Genomic DNA, 17,334 nt, shown 5'->3' on the forward strand with positions numbered 1-17,334 from the left:
ATGTGGTGTCTTGTTTCCATTCTCCAGTGGAGGTGAATATCATTATTTTTTAAAGTGTAGCAAATTCTCTTAAAATAATTTCATTTATTCAACTTTTATGGCTGTTTATGCAGAAATAATGAGATAGCTACTAAATTTAGCACTCACTGAAAATAGGGCTGTTTACTCATAATTAATAAAATAGCTACTAAATTTAGCAAACTCTGTAAATTCTAAATTTCTAAAATTTTAGTATTCCCCTTTGGTAACATTTGCTTTATGGCTTTCAGTTCTTTTGTTGAAATAGAAAAACAGAGTAGAAGATCATGCACCCATGTGTAAGTCTATAAAAACAAATCTTCCAACAACAGTCCCAGAGAAAAATTACTTATATATTTGCCGAATGTAGGCAGCTAGGGAGTTGAAGTCCTTTGCATATGAAGCCATATGAAAATAATCAAATGTCATAAACCTTGTATTTATTCTTAGTGATGATAGAATTCTTGAAGCCCCAGGAAACTAGTTTGTCTAGATTCATATCTAAGCAAGCCAATATATTTTTTAACCCCTGTTTCATTCCTCCTCCTTGAAGTTATTTTTTTTTTCCTAGTACTGGTGCTGTAAGTGCTCGCAACATTATGCTGTTAAAAAAGAAACAAGCCCGCTGTCAGGGAGTAGTTTGTGCCATGAAGGTAAGTGTTGAGTTTTTCTTTGGCCACTTTGTGTTGTACTTAAACTCAAGACTTTTTTTTTTTTTTTTTTTTTTTTTTTTTTTTTTTTTTTTTTTTTTTTTTTTTTTTTTTTTTTTTTTTTAACTCAAGACTTTTTTTTTTTTTTTTTTTTTTTTCTCTTTTTTGTCTTTACCCTTTAAAAATATTTCACTGTTAACCTCAAAAGTAGTCTCTTAAAATTCATTGGTTGCTAATAACATTCTATTCTTTAAAATTGGCTGTTTAATTGATAATATTAGATTGTACCAAATTATATTATTGTGACTATGGTAGAATTTTACAAAAATTATTGGTTTTAAGTTGTAATCATAAATTTGTACACTCAGTGATAATAATGTTGGTTTTTTGTTTTGCTTCAGGAGGCATTTGGCTTTATTGAAAGAGGTGATGTTGTAAAAGAGATATTCTTTCACTATAGTGAATTTAAGGGTGACTTAGAAACTTTACAGCCTGGTGATGACGTGGAATTCACAATCAAGGACAGAAATGTAAGATAGTCAGCTAACTTGATCTTTTTGGCCTTTTAAGATCAGAGGTGGTTATGTTTTTAAGAAACACTTAAAATTACGTGATTCTTCCTCTCCCTGTCCCGCCCCCACCCCCTACCACCTCCAACCCCTTCTGTTTTAGGGTAAAGAAGTTGCAACAGATGTCAGACTATTGCCTCAAGGAACAGTCATTTTTGAAGATATCAGCATTGAACATTTTGAAGGAACTGTAACCAAAGTTATCCCAAAAGTACCCAGTAAAAACCAGGTAAATAATCTTTTTCAGGAGAGTCCTGTTTTGCCTCAGTAGTAATAGAATAATGTGGTGTGCATCGAATATTATGTAACCATCAAAAGCGATGAGTTCATGTCCTTTGTAGGGACATGGATGAACCTGGAAACCATCATTCTCAGCAAACTGACACAAGAGCAGAAAATCAAACACTGCATGTTCTCACTCATAGGCAGGTGTTGAACAATGAGAACACATGGACACAGGGAGGGGAGCACTACACACTGGGGTCTGTTGGGGAGAAATAGAGGAGGGACAGTGGGGGGTGGGGAGAGATAGCATGGGGAGAGATGCCAGATATAGGTGAAGGGGAGGAAGGCAGCAAATCACACTGCCATGTGTGTACCTATGCGACAATCTTGCATGTTCTCCATATGTACCCCAAAACCTAAAATGCAATAAAAAAATAAAAAGAATAATGTGGTGTGATACACTGAAATTTTACCCTATTCAGTTAATATACTGTGACCATAGAACAACTGAGTACCTCTTGTTATGTATAAAAGCAAAACCACTGATTTATATATCCACGAATATTTTTTTTTTTGAACTGGGTGATGAGAAAATGCTAGTTATATTGGAAAGCATCTGATTGGATTAGACTGCAGTTCAGGTGTACATTTGTTCCCTCCTCTGCCCCTGCTCCACCCCTCCAGTTTGATTCTTTTGTGGGGAAAGTGAGGACACAAGTGGTGTCATTGCTGAAAAAATTCTTTAAAACCTTTTGGTATCAGAGTGCAGGGTCTTAACTGCAATGTTGTGATTTGATGGTTGATTCATGTAACTATAGAACATGAAACTTTCACATGGGACTTAACGTTGTCAACACCTTTTTTTGCTTCAGGAAACTATCTGTTACAAATAACGTGGTTTACTATGTGTTCTTCTTGTTTGACTTAGAACTAGGAAGGATGAGAAATCTCCAGCTAAAATCGTTTTTCCTTCTCATCAGAATGACCCATTGCCAGGACGCATCAAAGTTGACTTTGTGATCCCTAAAGAACTTCCCTTTGGAGACAAAGATACGAAATCCAAGGTGACCCTGCTGGAGGGTGATCATGTTAGGTTTAATATTTCAACAGACCGACGTGACAAATTAGAACGGGCAACCAATATAGAAGTTCTGTCAAATACATTTCAGTTCACTAATGAAGCCCGAGAAATGGTAAGTGTTGGTTATTACTAGATATGTATCTAATATGCCAGAACCATGTTATATTTAAGTTAATACTGCTAAATTAAAAATTTTCTTAAGTTAAATGACCATAATGAAAGGTGATTAAGAACCATAGATATTTTAGTCAGTCTGGGTTATCTCTGGCAGTTATCTTGGGAATATATGTGAAAATTTTTTTTGAATGGAACTCTTCAGAGTCAGTGATTCTCTGGCCCTCAGTATGAAGAGTAAGAAAATTCAAGTTCATCATTGTAGAAAGTAGATTTTCCCAGACTGTTTCCTAAGGTGTTAATCAGTGGTGGCTTAAGATTTTAGGAAACACAATTCTTCCTCCAGTGTAGTCCAGGGAAGCCAAAAGATCTAGACACTAGAACACACATAAAATACATTAACACCAGTGATAGCTGATGAGTTTTAAAAAGAAAAATCATGGCCAGGTGAGATGAGTCACACCTGGAATCCCAGCAGTTTGGGAGGCCAAGTTGGGCGGATCACTTGAGGTAAGGAGTTCGAGACCAGCCTGGCCAACATGGCAAAACGCACTCTGCCAAAAACACAAAAATTAGTCGGGTGTGGTGGTGGGTGCCTGTAATCCCTTGCAGTGAGCCAAGACCACGCCATTGCACTCCAGCCTGGGCGACAGACGGGGAGACTGTCTCAAAAATAAATAAATCACAAGAATATCTGATCATGTTTTAAAAAGGCTTAAAAATTTGTGTTGGGCCACATTCAGAGCTGTCCTTGGCCACAGGTTGGACAAGTTTGCAATTAAACCAAAGTCAAAAAGGTTTTGATTTGGCAGAACTTTGCAAGTTATTTTTAAAGAGTTTATGTCCAGGAGTGGCGTATACCAACCAGAATTACTTCCCAAACATGTTTTATGAACTCAGTTTTTATGAACTCACTTTCTCAGACAAAATTTACATTTAGTTATGTTTGGAATCATACTATCTACACTATAACTGAGTGTTGTCAGTGGAACTAGGTACATTGACAATTTGAGATTTTTTTCAACCTTTGCCTTTGAAGAACTGATTGTACTTGACACAGTGTATTTAACTTTAAAAGTATGGAGGTCTGAATGTGTGATTTTTTTTTTTTATTTTTTTTTTTAATCTTTTTGAGGGCAAGATCTGTTCTGCTTTACAGTATGGAAAATGTAACTTGGCTACCATCAGGACTTAGCAAGGATTAAATGTTAGAATATTGTTTAGACCATATTTAAAACTTACAGAATAATCAGTTCTGCAGTGAGCAAATATGTGGTATGTAATACAATCACAGATTGATAATTTATTCATTGTTTCATTAAACATGAGTACTGACCATGCTCCAGGTCCTCTTGATACAGTGTCCTTACAAAGCTGATAATTTAGTAAGAAGGAAAAAAAAAACCGGAGAAAAGATTTCCTATATTTTATTTTTCAGATGTAAATCTTAACTCCTTCCTGTGCCTAAACTCATGCAATTTTTGAGGTAGAAACTAGAGAATTGCCTTTGTTTACTTTGGAATTATGGGTCTGTAAATTATTGAAGTTTCTGGAAATTGTCAATAGTCTTGGGCTTTTATGAAATACATTGTGTTCATGTGTTTACATTCAAATGTAATTTTTTCCAGTGCATATTTGCCAGGAAGTAACAATTGGGGAGTCTTAGAAAATTGCTCAGGTTGTTAGTTTATTGAAAGCAGTGAGTTTGTACTTCAGTGCGAACAGTTCAAATGTGGAAACAGTATTTGTGTCACATCAGAGAAACGAATTTAACTTGATGGTGCATTTAAAGTTGAATTTTTCCTTACTTGACAAGATTCACAGCCAGTGAAAATATTATTTGGATTTCAGGGTGTGATTGCTGCCATGAGAGATGGTTTTGGTTTCATCAAGTGTGTGGATCGTGATGTTCGTATGTTCTTCCACTTCAGTGAAATTCTGGATGGGAACCAGCTCCATATTGCAGATGAAGTAGAGTTTACTGTGGTTCCTGTGAGTTGTTTTTGAGAAAAGTTGGGAAGTGTTTCTTGATGCTTTCTTTTTCAATTTAAAGCTAATTTTGTTTTATCATTTTTAGGATATGCTCTCTGCTCAAAGAAATCATGCTATTAGGATTAAAAAACTTCCCAAGGGCACGGTTTCGTTTCATTCCCATTCAGATCACCGTTTTCTGGGCACAGTAGAAAAAGAAGCCACTTTTTCCAATCCTAAAACCACTAGCCCAAATAAAGGCAAAGAGAAGGTAGGTTTTGCATAATCCAGATGATTTTTGTAGCTCTCTATTCCTCTTCTGCTTTAATGAAAGGCACATAGTAATGAATTACATTTATTATGAGTCGAGTTTGTCTCTTTCATAATTTTCTGTCATGTTAACAATGAACTAAAGGAAGGTTTCTTAACCTCAGCATTACTGACATTTTGGGGTGGACAGATTCTTTACTGTGGGGTTGGGATGTTCAGCAGCATTTCTGGCCTGTACCCACTGGAAGTCAGTATCCTGACCTCTTTTCCCTGCCTCCCACTGTGACAGCCAAAAATGTCTCCAAACATTGCCAAATGTCCCATGGGGGGCAAGTCACCCCCAGTAGAGAACCACTTATATAAAATGATGGTAGCATCTTCTAAGCAGTTTAAAACTTTCAAAGTTGGGTAGCCTCAGTTCACATATTTGAACTTCATATATTGAAAAATCCACTGAATAGGAAATCTGAAGATGGCTGAGATGATTTGTCCTTTCAAGTTAATAACAAATTGAGAGTTGTATAGAAACAAGTAATTCATACAGAATATAAAATGTTGCTATTAAACGCCAGCGAGAGTGCTGTAGTAAAAATTATGAGATGGTTTCACTAAGGTATTGACATTTTTAATAGATGGAGATAGGAAAGAGCATTCTTCACAGACTAACAGTACAGATGAGAAAATTTCAGGGTTTCCTTAGGAAGCAATGAGTAGTCTGACAGGATTTTTTGTTTTGTTTTGTATGTGGGTTTTTGTTGGTGAGGCAGGTTAAGAGAAATAAGGATGAAAAATCAGGGTCTAGCTAGACTGGGAAGGTATTGATTACTGCTTTAAAGAATTTAGACCTTGGCCAGGCGTGGTGGCTCACCGTTTGTAATCCCAGCACTTTGGGAGGCCGAGGTAGGTGGATCATGAGATCAGGAGTTCGAGACCAGCCTGGCCAATGTGGTAAAACCCCATCTCTACTAAAAATACAAAAAAATTAGCCGGGTGTGGTGGCAGGCACCTGTAATCCCAGCTCTTTGGGAGGCTGAGGCAAGGAGAATCAATTGAACCTGGGAGGCAGAGGTTGCAGTGAGCCAAGATCATGCCACTGCACTCCAGCCTGGTTTAACAGTGTGAGACTCTTGTCTCAAAAAAAAAAAAAAAAAAAAAAATTAGACTTAAACTTTGTTCTGTACTTCAAGGAAAAGATTTCTTTTGGATAGTGACATCAGGTATATACTTCGGGAGAATAATGGCAGTTATATGAAGCCTAGATGGTGTGGAGAAAGACAAAAAATGAAAAGGATTATTATGCAATTACTTGGATAGTTAAGGTAGTCCTTGAACTAGGCACAGAGATGAGAGATACTGGAAAGTCATGTTGTAATTTAATAATTACTATTAGCCAGAAAGAGCAAGGCTGGTATCTTGCTTATCACTTATTGTAGCTTGGGAAATTATTTCACCGCTGAGCTTCAGTTTTTAAATTTCAAAAATGATTGTGTAATAGTTTAAAAAGCCCTCAAAGTACCTAGCTCATAATACGAATTTCACATGTGGCAGACTCTATACTATTAACAAAAATAAAAATACACTTCAGTGGGGCTTATTTTTAAGAGCTTTCAGTTCTTGGAATGCTCTGCTTCCCAGATGTGTCTGGCAAAACTGCCTTCATGAAGACAGCCTTTGTGTGAGACTCTCCCTGCTCTTCTATTTTTTTTCACTTAGTCCAGCAGTACGCTAATACACTTGATCTTAGTCAAAAGGCCAAGAAGCGATAACAGCACCTTAGTAGATCCTTCTCTTTTTTTTTTTTTTTTTTTGGGATGGAGTTTCGCTCGTTACCCAGGCTGGAGTGCAATGGCGCGATCTCGGCTCACTGCAACCTCCGCCTCCTGGGTTCAGGCAATTCTCCTGCCTCAACCTCCTGAGTAGCTGGGATTACAGGCACGTGCCACCATGCCCAGCTAATTTTTTGTATTTTTAGTAGAGACGGGGTTTCACTGTGTTGACCAGGATGGTCTCGATCTCTTGACCTCGTGATCCACCCGCCTCGGCCTCCCACAGTGCTGGGATTACAGGCTTGAGCCACCGCGCCCAGCCCAATCCTTCTTACAGTATATAACACTTACCTGTTTATGAATCTGTCTCTGCTGGACTGGACTCCCTCAGGGCAGGGATTCTCCTATTTCTATTTAATATATTTGATGTATAGTATATTGTTAGCTGTTGACTGGATGCTGAGGTTGGTGGATAGAGAGGGTTGAGAGCAAAAGGTGAACCATAAGCTTTTGAGTTTGGCTGGCTTGTGGAAAAGTTGATGACATTGAAGTCAGACCTGAATTCACTGCTTACTGTTCTTAATCAAACTCAAATCCTCTGGATTATTTTGTGTTGGCTTTTGTAACCTTGGTAAGGTTTACTTAATTCCTCAGATTTTTCCAATTTGTAAAATGAGGGAAAAGAGAAACCACAGAAGTGATTTTGATGTAAGATTAATTTGATGATACATCATACCTGGTAATGTTGTAAGTGTTCAATAAATAATTGTTATATAGCAGTTATAGAAGGAATATGGTAGAAGAGGAAAATGAATTGCTTTTGAATATGTCATAGTTTGTAATGAGGACTGGAGCTTAGGAAGGAAGTCAGGGCTAGAGTAGGGATGTGGGCATTATCTCCATAGAAATCTTGAAATCATAAGATCAGTATAAGTTATGTAGTTGCTATACACTGTCATTATTTACTGTATGATTCCATATGACACACCTAAACTTTCTTAGACTTATTTTTTAAATTTTTTTTTTAGTCAAGTGCGCTAGTGAGGAGGAGAGAAAGAGTAGAACAAGGAGGTTTGATCTGTGACTAAGCAATCAATTAAGATAACTCACTACCTTCAGACCAGCCCTTAGACTTTTAAAGAGTTAATTGTTCATACATGTAAGATGATTTAAGTGTTGCTTCTCTTCAAAGTCTGGTACTTTTTAAAAAGTTATTGTTGAAATAAATACTGGTATAATTTTTAATCACCTCCTTTATGTCAAGTGCTCGAAATGTACTATATCATAGACCAGATTCTCATACATTGATAAGTATATTGATTGAGATTATATGTTAAATACTATGCAAGGTGCTGTGTGCTACTAAAAGAGGATACTTCAGCTTCTTTGGGAAAACTTGCCTTACAGAATTTCCACCTCGTCGGATGTAACACACCCAGTTTAATTTCTGATTGGCTATGAGGAGCACAGCTGTGTTAAACATTTTTAATATGCGTTTTCTCCTCAGTTGTAAAAATTAGATTAAGACTGAAGACCAATTAAAAATTACAGCAGATTGAGCTAGTCTTAAGACAAGACCACCTTTTATTCATATGAATAACCTGTTATTAGAAAACCTTGGAATAAGACATTTTTACACCTGTACCAATCCTTTGGCTCAAGAATCTGTAAGAACTATAGTTGCTTCTGTTGGTTTTTGTTCTTGAGATTGTTTTTATTGTATTTTCAAATATCTCTTTAGGAGGCTGAAGATGGCATCATTGCTTATGATGACTGTGGGGTGAAACTGACTATTGCTTTTCAAGCCAAGGATGTGGAAGGATCTACTTCTCCTCAAATAGGAGATAAGGCAAGATAATTCCGCTCATTTGAGAGAGGGTTAAGGGTTATCGTCTTAGTCATAAATTTTGCAGGATGGGTTCTTCCAGTTTTATCAAGTTTTGCTGGCATAGTTTGTGTTTAAAAGAAATACATGAAAGTCTTTCTATTTGAAAGCAGCTTATTAACACAGGGTCTGTCAAGCTCTTTGTTAATCAAAGCTTTGTTAATCTAGCTGTTCAAACATTAGATAAACATGTTTAAATCTGTTTGCTTAAATGAAATTATTATTGGTAAGAAAGTTAAAACAGTTACTACTGAAACATTATCAAAGTAAAAGCACACCAAAGATTTTACATTGCTGTTCATTTTTTTTTCTCATATATGTTTGGTTTTTGGATAGCCCTCTAAAGAAATTCAGACTCTATAAGGAAAATAGACCGAAGGACAAAACTGATCCTTTGTGAAAAGTGAGATGAGACCTAAATGTTTTGGTGGAAATCAATTCCATTAACGTAGTTACAAAAGATATTTGGAATGAAAAGCATGCTCTGGGGGAGTTATATGTCTTTTCTGAGTTAAGGATATTGGCGTGGAAGTGATATGGTGTTAATGAGCGTCCTTAATTTTCACAGGTTGAATTTAGTGTTAGTGACAAACAGAGGCCTGGACAGCAGGTTGCAACTTGTGTGCGACTTTTAGGTCGTAATTCTAACTCCAAGAGGCTCTTGGGTTATGTGGCAACTCTGAAAGATAATTTTGGATTTATTGAAACAGCCAATCATGATAAGGAAATCTTTTTCCATTACAGGTAAGGTGTGACTTTTAGGAACTCATGGCTAGCTTACTATCCATTCTTTGATGTTGGAATGAAAAAATATGTAGTATTGATTGATTATACTTGTTGGGTCCCAGATTTTATATTGGTAGAATTATGGCAAGATAAAAACTAAAGTTAATCACTGATCTCTATACACAGAGCATGTGGCCAAAAGAAATAGAAAAGGCCTGTGCCGCTTTATTTTTTGTGTTGGTACCATAGTATAGTGGTATATAATACAGTATAGTGGTCGAGAGTAAGGGGTCTGGCTGGGTATGGTGGCTCATGCCTATAATCCCAGCACTTTTGTGGGCTGAAGCAGGTAGACAGGAGTTCAAGGCCAGCCTGGGCAACATGGTGAAACCCCCATCTCTACAAAAATACAAAAATTAGTCTGGCATGGTGGTGCATGCCTGTAGTCCCACCAATTCAGGAGGCTGAGGTGGGAGGGTTACTTGATCCTGGGAGGTGGAGGCTGCAGTGAGCTGAGATCGCACCACTGTACTCCATCCAGCCTAGGCAATTGAATGAGACTCTGTCTCAAAACAAAAGTAAGGGCTCTTAGAACCAGACAGTTTAGTTTTTGAATCCAGGCCCTGCCACTTAGTACCTGTGTAATTTTTATCAAATTAACCTTTTGGTATCTTTGTTTCATTATCTTAAAGTTGGGAATAATGTTACCTCTTCATGGGGCATTGTTGAGGATTAAAAGAGTCAATACATAGAAAGTACTTAAAATGGTGTCTAACATAAATAAGCATGTCAAGCCATGACTGTTACTGTAAAATAAAGGCTGCTTGTTGATGTTTGTGATAATGTTTAGTAAATGTTATTTCCTTTCTCCTTAGTGAGTTCTCTGGTGATGTTGATAGCCTGGAACTGGGGGACATGGTCGAGTATAGCTTGTCCAAAGGCAAAGGCAACAAAGTCAGTGCAGAAAAAGTGAACAAAACACACTCAGGTAATACATTGTGACTTATTCAGCCAAGGCTTTTAAGTGGGAGATAAAGGATGGGGTAGTAGACGGAGAGGAGATGAGGCCTAATTGTTCTACATCAGTCATTCTCATGTGTGGTTCCCCAGAACAGCAGCATCACTGGTTGCTTTTTAGAAATACACGTTCTTGCCGGGCTGGTGGCTCAGGCCTGTAATCCTAGCTCTTTGGGGAGGCCAAGGTGGGTGGATCACCTGAGGTCGGGCGTATGAGACCAGCCTGACAAACATGGAGAAACCCCTTCTCTACTAAAGATACAAGAAAAGTTGGCTGGGCATGTTGGCACATGCCTGTAATCTCAGCTGCTGGACGGCTGAGGTAGGAGAATCACTTGAACCCAGGAGATGGGGGTTGCGGTGAGCCAGGATTGCGCCATTGCACTCCAGCCTGGGCAACAAGAGTGAAACTTCGATCTCAAAAAAAAAAAAAAAAAAAAGATTATCTGACTCTATCCCATACCCACTGAAACTCTGTGGGTGGGCAGTCTGTTTTAATAAGTCCTTTAGGTGTTTCTGGCATACACTGAAGTTTGAGAAGGACTGGCCTAGATATTTTAGGTAATTTGCTTTATATTAATTCATTGATGTCTTTTAAGAAATAACCCCAGGATAGCCAGTTGTGGTACTAGATGCTTGTAGTCACAGTTACTTGGGAAGCTGAGGTGGGAGGGTCACTTGTGCTGGTAGGTTGAGGCTGCAGTGAGCCATGATCATACCACTGCACTCCAACCTGGGTGACAGAGCAAGACTTTGTCTCAAAAAAAGAAAAAATTAACCCAAGATTCATATAAATCTCCATGGAGTAGGGAAAAGAGGCATTTTCCTAGAAGACTGTTTTGGAGAAGAATGAATCTAAATGTGAAAAATAATGGGAAGAGGCCGGGCGTGGTGGCTCACGCCTGTAATCCCAGCACTTTGGGAGGCCGAGGCGGGTGGATCACGAGGTCAAGAGATCAAGACCATCCTGGTCAACATGGTGAAACCCCGTCTCTACTAAAAAATACAAAAAATTAGCTGGCCATGGTGGCGCGTGCCTGTAATCCCAGCTACTCAGGAGGTTGAGGCAGGAGAATTGCCTGAACCCAGGAGGCGGAGGTTGCAGTGAGCCGAGATCGCGCCATTGCACTCCAGCCTGGGTAACAAGAAAGAAGCTCCGTCTCAAAAAAAAAAAATAATATGGGAAGAAAATTATTGTAATTTAGGATCTCTAAAAGACCTGCAACTTATTTTTGGCTCTCATCTAAACTCTTAAGTGTGTGTTATGTCTTAGACACTGGGGATACAGCAGTGAAGAAATCAGATAGATCCCTGCATTCATTGACATTACTTTTTAGTGGAAAATATGGGGCAGACGAGGAGTAAAATATTATATATGATGTTTAGTAAGACAATACGTGTAAATAAAGAAAGAGAGCAAGGCATGTTTTATTTATGAATACTTCTTAATTCCTTAAACAAGTTTATTTAGGAAAATCAGGCATTTTGATGGTACTTCAGACGTATTTAAGGTCAAGCAGCTGTTCTAGAAATAGAACTTGGCTTCGGGTTCCCTACCCCATTTCAATAGCAGGCAGCCAACTTACCCTGTTAACATTTGTGCTGTTATTTTTTGCTTGCTTGTCTTTCTGTACAGTAGAGATGAAATAAAATTGAAGGATGCACATGCCTTTGTTTTGTAGTGAATGGCATTACTGAGGAAGCTGATCCCACCATTTACTCTGGGAAAGTCATTCGCCCCCTGAGGAGTGTTGATCCAACACAGACTGAGTACCAAGGAATGATTGAGATTGTGGAGGAGGGTAAGGATCATCACTATCAGGTTGTTTGAAATTTGCCATAACTTCAGATGAGCACCTGTAAAGTTTTAAAATAGGTGCTCATTGCAGTTTTCAGGTTTCTTTAAAACTGAATTAAGGAAAAGTGACTTCTCTCTCATGCTTGCTTTTTATTTTTATGCCCCTTGAAAATGAGGTCAGTCTGGGTTTAGTGAAAAAAAAATAACTGTTTTGTGAACATATGACTGATACCTAAGTAATTCTGAGTTATATTGAGATAGACTTAAGAACAAAGTCTCATACCAAAACATTTAATGTTGAGTGTCTGATAATCAAATACTCAGTGTCCTCTATTCACCAGGATTTAAATCAGTAACCATTTAATTCTGTATTTTTGCTTGCATAAAAGTTTATCTGTTTCTTTTTTTTCCCCCACACTACACAGATGTACATAGCTGTTTCTTAATAGCGATAATTCTGTGAGGATCCTACTTCTCATCTCTAGGTCAGGGTTCCTTTCATTTTCTGCCTTCTACTTGTTCACCCCCACCCCTGAGCCCCATCTTGAAGAATTTCCAGAGTTCCAGTACACCAACTTCTTGTGATCTGTATGCATAAATTCACGATAGAAACGGAGAACTCTGCAGATGATGATTAGGATAGCAGAATTACATGATGGTGGAGTAGGTAAGAGGGTTTGAGTATTTCAGCCAAAGATGATGGCTAGGTTTACAAAGAGAATAAGTCTTTGTATCATCTGAGAGTCACCAAACATAAAGTGGTGAATAGCAAGTCATTTGGGAGAAGGAAATAAACCTTGATAACCTATTCCTTTACCACATAGTATACTTAGAATTTCTGTTTTATGTAAAACCACTGCTCCCCCACCTCTAAATAGGAATTGGCAATACAAGTGAGTCTTTTAAACAAATGTCATGAAATCACACCCCTAAAAAGGCCATGGGAGTATGGGCTACTAACTTTAACTCGTGATACTGTATCAAATTGCCCTTCCATCTCCTCCTAACGTGCTGCTTTTACTTCCTTTCTTATCCCTATTTCCCAGTCCACTATTCAGCACTGACTGTGGGATATAGTCCAAAGCAAGGATTTTGTGGAAAAGAAAACTTTTTAGGCATCTTTAAGCCTGGGACTTAGATCACATTTTCCCATTTGGTAAAAACTAGCTCTCTTATTTAGGAACACAGCTGTAACTCAGTATAAGACTTTGAAGTTGGGCAGACCTAGATCTGTACATCGTTCTGGCATATAATCTTAGACAAATCTTTACTAGCTCAGTTTCTTCATCTTTATGATGGTAATACTGTCAATCTTAGAAGGTTCTATAAATTAAGAATCAGTATGTGCATCATAAATGGTAATAATTATTATTCCATGAGGTCAGACCAGCTTCCCCTAACCACTCTTCCTCATGACTTGATCTCTTCAGATTATCTCCTCAAAATTTTTTGGTTCCTGTATTTAAAATAAAAAAAAATGGCTGAGGCCAGGCGCAGAAGCTCATGCCTGTAATCCCAACAGTTTGGGAAGCCAAGGTGGGTGGATTACCTGAGATCAGGAATTTGAGACCAGCCTGGCCAACATGGCAAAACCCTATCTCTACTAAAAATAAAAACATTAGCCAGATATTGTGGTGGTTGTCTATGATTCCCATCTACTCTGGAGGTTGCACCCAGGAGGCAGAAGTTGCAGTGAGCTGAGATCATGCCACTGAATTCCAGCCTGGGCAATACAGCACGACTGCATCTCAAAAAAAAAAAAAATGGCCAGGTGTGGTAGCTCACACCTGTAAACCCAACACTTTGGGAAGCCAAGGTGGGCAGATCACTTGAGCCCAGTAGTTTGAGACCAGCCTAGGCAACATGACAAAACCCTGTTCTACAAAAAAAAATTAGTCAGTCATGGTGGTGCGTGCCTGTAGTCCCAGCAACTTGGGAGCTGAGGTGGGAGGGTTACCTAAGCCCAGGAAGTCAAGGCTACAGTGAGCCATGATTACAACACTGCACTCCAGCCTAGGCAACAGAGCGAGACCCTGTCTTAACAACAACAAAAATTCTTCACTTGTAATCATCAAGAGGATGTTTAAAAGTGTTTCTGAAGCTTCCAGTTCCCACCTGTTTTTCCTCATGTTTTCCCTTTGTTGACTGAACATATTTGCTTGGATGCTGAATTAGGCAGCTGAATTCTTTGGCATAGTTTTTATCTGTAGCCTGCACTGGCCTCCAGGCAACTTTATACTTTGAGGCAGGGCTCAGCATACATAGTGGCCTTTTTTTGTGATAGTTTTCTTTGAAACGCAGCCACAAGCATTTGTTTATAGTTGCTTTCTCACTACAACAGCAGAGTTGGCTAGACAGGATGACTTACAAACCTAAAGTATGTACTATTTGGCCCTTTAGGAAAAAGCTTTTTGATCTCTGATCTGGAAAAAGGAACCTATTAGTTTGAGGGAGCCAGAATTGGAACAAAAAAAGGAGATGGAGTGTCAAAGAGATTTATCTAGATTGTTTTTGCCTATGCCTGCCTAGTTTACTGGCTGATTATGGGACAAAAATATTTTTGGCTGGTTGGCTCATATTGTGAACTTGGGAAGAAGATACTCTTGTGGACATGAGCAACCCATAGTGCTTAAAACTTAGGTAATGGGATTGTAAATGACAGTATGATTTTTCTTTTAATTTATGAATCCAGTTTAAAATTATTCATTAGCTAGTAAACTACTGATGAGCTGTTATGTTCTCATTTGGTTCCATGGTAGTATTTAAGATTTGGGATTTCATTTAAGCTTTAAGGTGAAACTTCCAAGTATTAAAAATATATATTGTTTTTAGGTAACGTAAACTTCCTAGGATCATCAGCAGAGGACTGTTGTGAAATAATAGCTTTTAGACTTTGTACCTGTTTTTTTCCTACAGGGAATATGAAAGGTGAGGTCTATCCATTTGGCATCGTTGGGATGGCCAACAAAGGGGATTGCCTGCAGAAAGGGGAGAGTGTCAAGTTCCAATTGTGTGTCCTGGGCCAAAATGCACAAACTATGGCTTACAACATCACACCCCTGCGTAGGGCCACAGTGGAATGTGTGAAAGATCAGGTAAGTGCCAGCATCTCTGCATCTGAATTTGATCCTTCTATGAGTTGGTAACCAAAACGTTGAAATTTTTTTAGCCAAGGGGAAATCATCAACATTGATTTGATTTTTATTTCTACTTTAGCTTTTTTTTCAGTCATTTGAGGTAGCTTAATAAAAACAGAAAACTACACAAAGAAAAAGTGACTGTATTAGCAATGCGAAAGTAAGAGTGGTGTTAGTAACTGATATTACACAATGGGAAAAATAAGTTTGGGGTGAGATTTCCAGAATAGAAGGACTAACTATATGGGTTTGTACACTTTTGCTTTGAGCTTCTTTTGCATAAACACAGAAATCATGTTGACAAGTACTGAAAAAACAAGCTTTGGGCAAACAAGCTTAGTCTTATTACTGAGATCTCAGGGAAATTTGAGTTCTCAATGTTTTTCATCAGTACAGGGAATATAGCATTTTGTATGGCTGCTTCATAGAATACTATAACCCAGCTTAATTCTAGAAGGGATCAAACCAATGTATATGTGGAAGTAACAGCTTCCTGATGAGTTTGCTTAATTCAAAAAGCTTAGTTCATAATATATGAAGGAACTTTTATTTGTTTGGGTCAAGTTTATGATAAATGGCACTGATTTCAAAGATACATTTCTTCCCTGACAAGTTTTACCACAAGCAGCTGGATTGCAGTATCAACGTTAATACCATGTTTTATACATCCTTAAGATAATAGGGACAAACATTGTGCCTCATTCAGAGTGAAGTGTGGCATGTCTTCTCTTTTTTAGCTACTTCCTTTCTTTTTTTTTCAGTTTGGCTTTATTAACTATGAAGTAGGAGATAGCAAGAAGCTCTTTTTCCATGTGAAAGAAGTTCAGGATGGCATTGAGCTACAGGCAGGAGATGAGGTGGAGTTCTCAGTGATTCTTAATCAGCGCACTGGCAAGTGCAGCGCCTGTAATGTTTGGCGAGTCTGGTGAGTTTTGTTATTGTGGTTTGATTAGTAACTACCCTGGAGTATCTCGACTTCTGTAGTCTCTGTTCGTCACATTACTTTACTTTTCTTTGCCTTGTTTTATCCTCTCTTCTGCCATTTTTTATTTCTTGATACTTCCTACTTCTAGTCTAATATAAAAAGATTTTGTAGTACATGTTTTTAAAATTTTTTTCCAAATTCCTTTTCTTCCATTAAGTCATTTCTGGTTATATGGTGCTTAAAATTCTAATAGTTTAACCATCCTGACTCATAATGCCACTTTGCTTCATCACCCCCCCACCCCCCACCGCCCACTCCAGACACAGTCTCACTCTGTTAACCAGGCTGGAGTGCAGTGGCACCATCACAACTCATTGCAACCTCAACTCCCTGGGCCTGAACAATTTTCCCATGTCAGCGTCCCGAGTAGCTGGGACTACAAGCATGCGCCACCACACCCAGCCAATTTTATTTTTTGTAGAGACATGGTCCCTCCCAATTTTATTTTTTTGTAGAGACATGGTCCCTCTGTTTTGCCCAGGCTGATGTCAAAGTTCTGAGCTCAGGTGTTCCTCCTGCCCTGCCCTCTCAAAGTGCTGGGATTGCAGGTGTTAGCTACCACATCTGCTACCTTGTTTTTTAATGCATCTGTGGAACTGGTCAGTCCGATTCCATTCAAGTCTAGGGTCTGCAAATGATTCCTTCCATTCCTATTAAGTTGGAACATTGAGTTGGGGAAAATAATATATAAACAAACTTGTCTGTCTTGTCTTTCCAGCTAGGTAGATGAGGCGAGAGTCCTGTCATTAAAAGTGAGTCGTTTGGGCAGTTAGATAGAAAACACACTCCTTTGCAAGTGCTTGCTATCTGCCCACCAAGTGTGGTTTCTTCTCATCTTTTGACTTCATTACAGTGAGGGCCCCAAGGCTGTTGCAGCTCCTCGACCTGATCGGTTGGTCAATCGTTTGAAGAACATCACCCTGGATGATGCCAGTGCTCCTCGCCTAATGGTTCTTCGTCAGCCAAGGGGACCAGATAATTCAATGGTATGAGCCCATACAAGGCTTGTAGGGGAGGCCAAATGATAGACCAACATATAATATGTGGTTCTATTTAAATAATAGGTCAGGAAACTTAAGCAAGGAGACTTCCATATTGCTTATAACTAGTTTAGGACTTTCT

General features: G+C 38.5%; 1 protein-coding gene across 8 annotated transcripts in view; it reads left to right on the forward strand.

Annotated features, from left to right (window-relative positions):
• The window catches only part of CSDE1 (cold shock domain containing E1), a 41,268-nt gene that overhangs the window by 22,379 nt on the left and 1,555 nt on the right, over nucleotides 1-17,334 (forward strand). For 7 of the 8 annotated variants that reach the window (XM_017524228.2, XM_017524226.2, XM_017524222.2 and 4 more), the window contains 13 exons: nucleotides 590-671; nucleotides 1,070-1,198; nucleotides 1,341-1,466; nucleotides 2,443-2,655; nucleotides 4,509-4,649; nucleotides 4,735-4,899; nucleotides 8,406-8,513; nucleotides 9,118-9,293; nucleotides 10,151-10,263; nucleotides 11,975-12,094; nucleotides 15,007-15,185; nucleotides 15,989-16,152; nucleotides 17,066-17,198. In XM_017524228.2, coding sequence (XP_017379717.1) covers nucleotides 590-671; nucleotides 1,070-1,198; nucleotides 1,341-1,466; nucleotides 2,443-2,655; nucleotides 4,509-4,649; nucleotides 4,735-4,899; nucleotides 8,406-8,513; nucleotides 9,118-9,293; nucleotides 10,151-10,263; nucleotides 11,975-12,094; nucleotides 15,007-15,185; nucleotides 15,989-16,152; nucleotides 17,066-17,198 — 1,849 coding nt within the window. The remainder of the gene's footprint in view (nucleotides 1-589; nucleotides 672-1,069; nucleotides 1,199-1,340; nucleotides 1,467-2,442; nucleotides 2,656-4,508; nucleotides 4,650-4,734; nucleotides 4,900-8,405; nucleotides 8,514-9,117; nucleotides 9,294-10,150; nucleotides 10,264-11,974; nucleotides 12,095-15,006; nucleotides 15,186-15,988; nucleotides 16,153-17,065; nucleotides 17,199-17,334) is intronic. The other variant, XM_037737007.1, reaches the window with a different exon arrangement.

Source organism: Cebus imitator, unplaced genomic scaffold (genome assembly GCF_001604975.1).
Source record: "Cebus imitator isolate Cc_AM_T3 unplaced genomic scaffold, Cebus_imitator-1.0 Scaffold32, whole genome shotgun sequence".
Classification (NCBI taxonomy): Eukaryota; Metazoa; Chordata; class Mammalia; order Primates; family Cebidae; genus Cebus; species Cebus imitator.